This window comes from Lathyrus oleraceus, chromosome 7 (assembly GCF_024323335.1).
Source record: "Lathyrus oleraceus cultivar Zhongwan6 chromosome 7, CAAS_Psat_ZW6_1.0, whole genome shotgun sequence".
Taxonomy (NCBI): Eukaryota; Viridiplantae; Streptophyta; class Magnoliopsida; order Fabales; family Fabaceae; genus Lathyrus; species Lathyrus oleraceus.
Window position 1 is genome coordinate 349,259,422 of NC_066585.1, and position 9,883 is coordinate 349,269,304.

General features: G+C 30.4%; 1 protein-coding gene across 5 annotated transcripts; it reads right to left on the bottom strand.

Moving 5' to 3' along the window:
• Positions 1-2,107: 2,107 nt before the first annotated feature.
• On the bottom strand, positions 2,108-7,665 carry LOC127101328 (probable protein phosphatase 2C 52). Of its 5 annotated transcripts, none has more exons than XM_051038704.1 (6): positions 7,476-7,665; positions 5,738-6,229; positions 5,286-5,630; positions 5,081-5,198; positions 4,762-4,985; positions 2,108-2,986 (listed from the first exon to the last, which is right to left on the bottom strand). In XM_051038704.1, the coding sequence occupies exons 2-6, from the start codon at positions 5,996-5,998 to the stop codon at positions 2,522-2,524; spliced, it is 1,413 nt and encodes a 470-aa protein (XP_050894661.1). In that variant the 5' UTR covers positions 5,999-6,229; positions 7,476-7,665; the 3' UTR covers positions 2,108-2,521. The 5 variants fall into 5 exon arrangements, with proteins under 5 accessions (XP_050894661.1, XP_050894663.1, XP_050894662.1 ...); XM_051038706.1 differs by lacking the exon at positions 7,476-7,665 and adding an exon at positions 7,133-7,241; XM_051038705.1 differs by lacking the exon at positions 7,476-7,665 and adding an exon at positions 6,981-7,126.
• Between the last annotated feature and the right edge of the window lie 2,218 nt (positions 7,666-9,883).

Consider the following 9,883-nt stretch of genomic DNA (forward strand, 5'->3'; position numbering starts at 1 on the left):
GTTTCGAAGGTTAGTGTATTCTTATTGTTTTGGAGTTTTCTAAATTAGAGTTTTCTCTATTTATCCGTTCTTGTAAGTTTTGTTTGCATCCTTCTAATTATTTTCTTGTTTTTGGATTTTATTTCATGTTACCGACAAATCCATCTTCATGTTACAAGCAAAGGTACGAGTTATGGTTAAAGGTTTTTGTTTTAGCTTTTGTTTATTTAGCCTTTGTTGTTTTCAGTTGTCGATTTAGATTTGTTGTTTTTGAGTTGTTCATTTAGGCTTTGATGTCTGGTGTGTCTTGGTTCAGTTATGAAACATTGGTTTCTATGGAGCTGTATTTTTGGATAACTTTTATTTAAACAACTTTTAACCTTCGTTGTTGTTTTGTTTTAAAAAGATAGAGCAAGGACTAAATCGCAGGCAAGGAGTTACAAATAAGAAAATATATCTTGGAATAGGTTTGTTTTAAACAGGGATTATAACTATTTATTATGATATTTTCTTCCAAAACCTGTTATCAATTTTCATGACCGGTTCTAAAATCTAGACATACTTGTTTATTTTTATGTTGTTGTTGTATAGATATAATTTATAGTGATATTCTCCTTTCATGGTGGTATGTTGATATTATCAGGTATGTTCATCATATTATGGTGTGTTCACTATAATATTTTTGAATGATTTAATGTGTTATTTATTGCTTGATTTAATATAAATGAATGACCATATGATTGCGGATTAATATGACAGGTTTAGTGCATGGATTGCCTATGTGTTATACAACTATTGTGAAATTATACAGTATATAATGTATAGTTAATTTATCAATTGAATTCTTTAATAATTGTTATTTTCATTGTTGTCCAAACTTTTGATTACAGATTGCTTTATATGGTGTTGGATTCTACAAGAATTTTATGAATCTTTTGTCTTTAGGAAGCTAAACTATCGTACATGACTTTTAGGTAATGAAGATGGAAGTAATAGCCAAAAAGGATTGGTAATGCAACCAAAGGATTGAGCATTGCATTTGTAACTTTAATAAATCAAAGAGTAATTATCCTATGTTGAAACTGCTCTTTACTGTAAACAAGTTCTTTAGTTTGTTATTTTTGTTTAACTTATATTTATATTTATTTATTTTCAGATTGAAGAAAAAGAATCTCCATTAGTTCAACATTGATGAGTAATTCAATTGTAAATAAATAAATTCCCATTAAATTTTTTTTTGCTTTTGATTTGTATTGGCCAATTAATATTATTAGTTATTGTATAATTTAATATTTATAAGTTGTATAGTATTTAATATTCAACAGGTGAGTACAATTAAAAATAATTTTGACATAAATTGTGTTGGTTCAAGTTGAATGTTAAATCCATTATTAAATTTGAAAATTTTATAATGTAAAAACTGCACTAAAGTTTTATGAAAAAGTTAGAAATTTTAATTGAATCTTTAAATATTTTTAGCCCAATAAACCAAGGAATCCGTCCGTTTTAACCCGCAATCCGTCTGGACCCAACCCGACTAAACCAGTGTTAAAATTGGACGGAAATGGACCACATTAATGCATCCATGGGTTGGATTGGATGCTGATTTTGGGCCCAAACCCGCCCAACCCGGCTCATTGTCCAGCCCTAGACATATCAAGTGATAATTTTACTTTCCAAACATACATGAAAGAAAGGTGTCATGAAGGAAAATTATGGAAGATCTCGTGTGCAATATCCGGTTTGTTCACCTGATTTCATGCTATAAAATAATGAAACTTGGATGCATTATTTCAACAAAGTAATCTCCAAAAACAGTTACTTAATGATTCACATAGAATCATTCAAATTTTAGCATAGCTAATCATGACTGAAATGGATTCTATACAGGTAATGTTATGTCCCTCTTTAATATCTTCCGATTGCAACCTCTTTAATATCTTCCGATTGCAACCTCTTTAATATCTTCCGATTGCAACCTCATTGCATCTTTTCTCGACCTAACGTGCTGATCGTAAAAACCTTTTATCATGTCTCTCTAGGTTGATTCAACAAAGATTTGCACTATTTTCAACAAAGATTTGCACTAATCATCTTAGCTTAGTCACATTATTAGCCCATAATCGGATTCCTTGAACTGCAATTCGAGATTCATTGCCTGGCTTAGAGCACAAAAACATGTTATTAACGTGTTGCATTAAGCTAATTTCCAAAACAAACAAAAAAATACATTGCATTATGCCAAGATCAATTACGTTGTGACTGGAAACCCTAGTAGAACTTAAGTTTTCTACAAGTAAATTTGGCAACCAAAAAGAGCATCAAAATGATACCACTCCTACACAAAAATTCTTTCTTGAATTCAGTGTTGGGTAAGGTACTGCCATAAAAACCAAGGAGCTTTCCACACCCCCTCAATGCTACTCCAATTTTATGTCTGTCGGAATTGTCCAAAAATATATTTTGAAAACCGATGTCGTTTTTTTAAAATGTCTGGTGGAGAAAGTTGCTCCTTAAATCGTTACTTTGTGAAGCAACAAATTCAAGAGTTTGACCTTTCGGTAGAAAATCTAGGAAGTTGGACGAGTGAGTTTACACGGGTGACCCCTTCCAAACCTGACCAGTTTTGATCATCAGCTGATGCTGTTCCATCTTCAACATCAACGGACACTGCTCCATAAGTCTCATTTTCTTCTGATGATCTCACAGTAAAGTTTCGTTGCAAAGATGGCTCGGACTTTTGTCCATCATCTGATTCAATTGGATTCCCTGAATGGTTGCTCTGAATGGTAGCAGAAGAGAAGCCTTGTTCTTCATAATCTGATTCTGAGTCCATTTTACCATCCAAAAATAAGCACACTACAGCACAGTCATCCATCTTCGAAGTTGGATACTTGAGTTTCCATTCCCGTGCAGCTGAATTTACCAGAATCCTTGCTGCTGAGGATCGTGTTGGTGCTGACGATACTATCTCAACCACCTCCTCATTACTTAAAACATCCCAAACCTAGACAAAATGTAAAGAGTCAGTTAGCGTCAGTGAAGGATAGAAGCTTTAACGACTAAAATTATACTACAAAACTGTGGTTAGCATAGAGGTATAGCATAACTGGAAAAAAGAATCCCAAAGTATATCCTCCATAAGTTATTTACAAATTCATTATATGTCTTGAATCTTGATCAGTTAATTATTTCCTGCAGGAAAGACAGGCATGGACATAATTTTAAATAAGAACTTAAAAAAGAACCACAGCTGTGATCTAGGTAGCTGCATCAAGGTTTCCAAAAATATACACAACCATATATGTGATTCCCTGCAATATCAAGGATCATGACGCAACAGCAATTTAAAAACTTGGACAAGGGGAAGATAGGCAATCAATAATATGGTGCCCCAACAACCTGACCAAGTAACTAGCTATACAATTTAATCCAGCAATGGATGAAGTATCACACTGTTGTTGGTGCGATGAGGATAAAACCATACAAATTTCACTTAGGAAGTGCACATTTGTATCCTCACCAATTAGCACACAAGACGAATTTTTCTAGCCAAAAATTGCAATGACATGTTGTAAAATGTCCAATTTTCGTAGGCTAATTAAAGTGCTAGCGAGTCTAAATATGTTTTTGACCATATTCTTTTCCACATTACATCGAAAAGCCTTAATATGTAATTATTTTCCATGGTTTGTACAACTTAACCAATTTACTTGAAATCTCTGATCCTTTTCACACAGACCTAAACTTGAGAGTTTTACGCAGTATGAAAAATGTTTTAAAAAAATAGTTGGTCAAGTACCTATTTGTTAATGCTTAAAACATATTTATCTAACAAATGAAATAATGATAGCTGTTTTTAGCAATTTAAATAGCATCCCTTCAATAATGTGTTGCTTATTTCCATCTCATGAACAATCAGATACCAGCATGTAAGTTTTGAAATATTAGGAGAACCCAGCAAAGGCATGTTTTTAAAGAAGCCAGAACCAAGTTGATATTCATGTGTCATCTATAAGTGAACTTCATAAGATTCCAAAGATAAATTCAAACACAACAGGACAAACTGTAAAGAAGCTAGCTTACTCAATCATCATACTGGCAATTGACAAACAGGACATGTTAATAGTTCTGTCATGTAATTAAACATATTATTCTACCAAGTGGTCGGTTCTAGAAGTCACTTCTCAGTCTCCTTCCTATCAGCTTACGGTTAATGTTATGCCACAATTCATTACTAATTAACACTTTCCTAACTGATTATGTTTTCTTATTTCAATATCACACCTTGACAGCTTATCCTTGTAAGATAACTTCTTCATGGAAGTCACAAGTCACACGCCAGACTAACCAAGAGAAAATAACTTCAAAGTTGCAGCTCATATATGTTGAAATTTGATTAAATTGTCATACTATGGCCTTTAAATGTGTGAGGCAGTGTCACAATAGTCCATGAATGTAATAAAATTACAAAAACATCCGTGAATGTGTTTTTTGTTTGTAATTTTGTGGACTAAACTGACTAATGGAAGAGAGATTCGAGGACCAAACTAATTAAGGAAGGACAAATTTGAGGATCAAACTCACTAAAGAAAGGCACAATCATGGCTGTTTTTATAATTTTGATAAATTCAAGGACTATAGTAACATTGATTGACACGTTCAAGGATCAAAATGAATGTTTGCCTGTTGAAATTTCCTATTCACACGGTAGAGTAATAAGCTCCGAAAATTACAGAAGCTAACAGCTAAAGAAATAGATATGAGATTAAAAAAATGTACCCCATCAGAGGCAAGAACAATGAATTGATCTCTGTCTGTAAGCAGCTGGTGAGAAAATTCAGGTATAGAAATCACACCATACTCCTTCAAACAGAAATCTCCAAATGCTCTAGCCATTGCTAATCCTGGTGCATCATCAAAAGGCAACCACACCCTTGGGACTTCCGGCTCATCTTGCAAGGCAAAAACCCTACCCTTGCACTGCTTGATTCTTTCCGCTTCTCCTTTAAGAATTTTCAAACAAATTTGAATTAAGCGTGCATCAAGAGGAAAGCATATACTCGTCAAAGAATAAATAATAACGGCATACGACACATACTTGGCAAATCAGGCTTCAAATCAACAGTCAACTGAATTGCCACCATGGAGTCATTGCTGTCTTTGGATCCCATTATTGCTCGAGAATCCCCAATATATCCCATGAAGAGATTTGAACCCTGAGAAAATAAGAAATTAAGGAAACTGTAATGGGAATAGAAAAAATGAGTGTAGAATCTGTAGATACTTCTCTGTCTAGTTACTACCTGCTTCACAATAGTCACAGATGTGCTCCCACTACAGAAGCAGTCTAGATTTGAATGAGACTTGAGCTCTCTGTCCATGGCCTTGTATGCTTTCATGAAAGCTTCTCTCCAAGTGGAGTTCAGTTTATCCTCAGCAGAGCAATCCTTTTCAGAGTCTCCACCACCTGGTTTTATGTTTCGTTTGAAACAAGCTTTTCCTGATTCATTTTGCTTTGATTCATTAGAGTGCAAAAATGAAAGCAATTTTACTGGCAAAGTATCCCTCACTTTACGCGCAACAAGATGACCATGTGGACCATGGCCATCAAAGACACCACAAAAGATCATATCTTCGGACATGAAATCCTACAGAGAATACATAATGAAATTAGGATGTCAACATCAAAAATCAACCAAGTCTCTCAAATTTGAGTCATGGATTGCATTATCACCAATAAGATGCACAGACTTACTTCCCACACAATCATGGCGTCCTGATTAATTCCCTTGCGGCCCTGCTGCGTAAAAATGCACGAACCCCGACTCTTTCCATTAGCAAAAACCCGGCTAGGTAAGGATGATAAATGGTGTAGAGAAATAACATGGTCAGAGAACGTTCTCCTTGCTCTCTTTTGTCCACAGAATCCAACTTGTAAGCAAGATGGAGTGGTCATATCTCCGTTGCTCCCGCTGCTACAAGTACTTCGACTGCTCGTTGAGACACAACAGCCCATTTTCTTCAGTTCCAGAATGCACACATTAGATGGTGCTGACTTTTTAAATGCTTCCCTTTCCACTATAGATCTCAAGTTTGCACCAATTGTTAATATTGCAAGTATAGTCAACTGAGCAAACAATCTTGACTATAAATATTCTCATACAACTCACGGTCGAAATATGAACTCTTTCAGCCCTAGTCAAATTCAAAATCTGCCTGAAGTTATTTGAATGGTTAATGAAACCAGCTGAACACAAGAAAACAGGAGACTCCATTAATAGTTAATATATGATCGCACAAACTGTAGCATTTGAAACATAATAAAAAGACAATAAAACAAGTTATCTGAATAGAAAAATTCCCAACATGTGAACAATGAATAGAATATACTAAATCTGAGAATTGACGGTCAAAATATAGATTTTGAAATAATTTAATTTCTGAAAGTTTGCATTAAAAAATTGAAGCAAAACAAGGGCATGAAAAAGAGAATACAATACAAGAAATCATGTCCTATTATAACATGCTTCAAACAGTTTTAAGAGCCAAAGTTTCTTTAGTTCCTTTTTCAATATAATAAACACAGACCCGTATCAACCAAGTGATTGAACCAAGTGATTAAGCTCTAGTGAGCTTCACTTAAAAATGAGAACCCGAGTTCAAATCCTAGGCAGAGCAATTATTGGCCATTCTTTACTTACCTCCCGGCCAAACTCCGGACTACCAGAGTACTTCCCCGGGAAACAAGGGTTAATTAACACATAAAAAATATAGATCATTATCAAGCACAAAATAACACTGAACTATTGTATACAGGTTTCTAGCTGCAGCATCAGAAGAACTTATCTCTCTCAAATTCTAAACAACCCCAATACAACAACAACAAAAAAACTCATAAAAACAAAAGGAAAAAGAAAAAGGAACAACATAACTTTGTTTGTCAAAAATTAAAACTTTTTGGCTAAAAAAGATTGTCCATAGCAATTTTCTTTGCTTACCTCCACACAACCATGTAGAGCAATAATTTGGTTAATGAAGTAATGCACGGTTGAGAGCAAAGTAAAGCAAGAAAATAAGTAGAAAACTACAAATAAAAAAAAAAGTATGCTTTCCCACTACAGAGAAATACGAGAAGAGATAAAGGGCAAACCTACAAAAAGCAGAAAAAGACGGGAAAAAAACCGTGATCTCGTCAACAAAGAATCAAACATAGACCATAAAAGAGTACTACCTACTACGAGATCAAGTAAACAAAATGTCACGTAATTATCATAACCTAATAATATTAAAAATAAAATAAAAAACAATAGTTAATTAACAAAGTAAATTATACCAGTGAAAATGAGAGTCAAAACAAACAAAAGAACCCAATAAAAAAAAGTAACGGCAATGAAACAAGAAACATTCACAACAAATTCACAAAACTGAAAAAAAAAACTCACAAGACAAAACCTAAAATCAGGGGAAAATGGTAAAAGGAAGAGATTGATTACCTTTTATCCTTGAAGGGAGGAAATTAAGGTTAGGAATTAGGGAAGAGGAGAGTGAGAGGGAGAAGAGAAAGAGAGAGAAAAAGGTTTGAGTATTAATACGGAAAGGTGGTGGTGTGGAGTATGGTAGTGGTGCATTCATTGCAAAAGCAGAATAGACAGAGAAAAAAATGTGAGTAAAGTAAGGGATGAGGTCAAAAAAATGTAGTAACAAATTAAAATAATCTATTTGCTTACTATGATTTAATAAATTTCAAAACTTTTAATTAAATATAAATGTAATATTATTTTATACTTATTGTTGTTGTGCACTGTCTTTAAACTTTCGGATTATATTTTATACAGATTAATTATTATACACTCTTAAGGTATATTATCGATTCATCACCATTATCCGTTTGTATTATTTTATAGATTTTTAAAATAAAAATCAAACTTATTTTAATATTCAACTTTATGATTAACTAACGTTATAAAATCCTTTTACATTGTGTATTTCAATTAAATTCTATTTTATATATTATATAAAATATTTTGTCAAAAATAATATATTTTGTATAAACATTAATAAACATTTTACTTTAATACAAAATTGAAAAGAAGGATTATTAATGTGTAATTCAAATGTCAACTATTTATATATGGGAAAAGGTGATTTTTTTTAAAATAATTAATATTTTTAATTAAAATACCACAATAACCATCTTTTTTAATTATTAACCAAAATAACAAATATTTCAAACAAACAAAATTATAATAGAGTAGAGGTGCCATTGGATGACACATTTCATGTTTTATCACATTATCAATTAATTTTATATCTTAAATTATTTTATATTTTATAAAAAAAATATTTAAAAAAAAAAAATTATTTTCACAAAAAATATTATATTCGGAATTTTTTAACGAAAAAACTATATTTGATATTGTTTTCAAATAAAATTATTATTTTCTTTTAAATTAAAAAAAAATATTTTTTATCAAAAATATTTTGTATTTTTTTCAGTAAAAAAATTTAGATTTTTTTTAAATAATTTTTTTTTGATAATTTTTTTTTCAAAAAGGTTATTTTTTTAAATTTTCCGAATAAAAAAACTTTTATTTTAAAAAAAATAAAAAATTAATAATTTCTTATTTTCAGAATTTTTTTATTTTCGATTTCCATTTTTTTTTAAATAAATCTTTTCCAGTTATTTTTATTTTTTGAAATAATTTTTTTTAAAGATTTTTTTTTTCATTTTCAGAATATATTTTTATTATTTTTAACTTTTTTTTGATATTTTTTTCTTCTGAATATATGTTTGTTTGTTTTTAAATTGTTTTTTTTTATGTTTTTTAAATTTTAAAAGAAAAAATATTTTAAAACCTCATAAATTTGTTTATGTTTTTAAATTTAAAAATTAATATTAATTTAAAGAAAATAAAATTTAAATTAAATTAAATAATTTTGATTAAAATCAAAATCCATTTAAAATTGGTTTTTATGAGAAGTGATTTGGTTTATAAACCATAACCACAAAAATAGATTGGTTCATATTAAATGGTATTCATGGATACCCCTAACATAATCAATAGGACTAACGCATGCACCAGTGGTCTAGGAGGAGGCGTTACTCCGCTTTCTCATTCTCATATGTGTATTTAGTTTTTTTTTTATAAATTCATGCTCCAAGGCAAAATCCTTACATACACATACAATAGCTATATTATAATGATTTCTTCCTTTCTTATGTGTAAAAGACTCTAGCTACATTATTAATAATTTAGGTGTGTCATATTAATTAATTTAAGTGGTTTTTTTCTTCTCATGTGTAAAAGATTACTTAAAGAACTTTTCAATTATTTTTATTGAAAATATACTGAAAATTATTAAAGTATAACTCATTTTTTAAATAAATGAAAAACATTTTTTTAATTCATAATAAGCATACTACAAATTTTAAAATATTTTTAATTTAAAATTAGGAAATTAAATTTTAAATCATTTGATTTTAATTAAATTTGCTAAATGCTAACGATCTTCGTGTAGAATCTGACCACAAAATTATACTTTAATTTCTCAATAAAATTAGTTATCTTGAATTAGTCGATCATAAAATTTAAAAAAAAAAATTAAAAAATGATTTATTAAATGTATATTTTTACAAAGTTAATTTTTATCCTACATAGAATTGATAATATTAATTATATTACTTAATTAATATAAAATTAATTTAGTACTTATTTTTTAAGAATGATGATGTTTACTGTATTTATATTTTTTGTTTTACTAATTAATAGAGGTAGTAGTATCTTTTCAACAAGAATGAATAAATTTATTAAAAAAATTAAATACATATATTCATATGTCGGTGTCATAGTACATGCACATTGGTAGTGTCATGCGTCATGGGTTATAGCGCCTATGTCTA

Bases quoted from the DNA above. Each gene is read 5' to 3' on its own strand.
- LOC127101328 (XM_051038704.1), bottom strand. From the start codon at position 5,998: ATGGGCTGTTGTGTCTCAACGAGCAGTCGAAGTACTTGTAGCAGCGGG. The intron at 5,631-5,737 runs GTAAGTCTGTGC...TATTCTCTGTAG, and splicing joins ACGCCATGATTGTGTGGGAA to GATTTCATGTCCGAAGATAT. The intron at 5,199-5,285 runs GTAGTAACTAGA...TTATTTTCTCAG, and splicing joins CTGTGACTATTGTGAAGCAG to GGTTCAAATCTCTTCATGGG.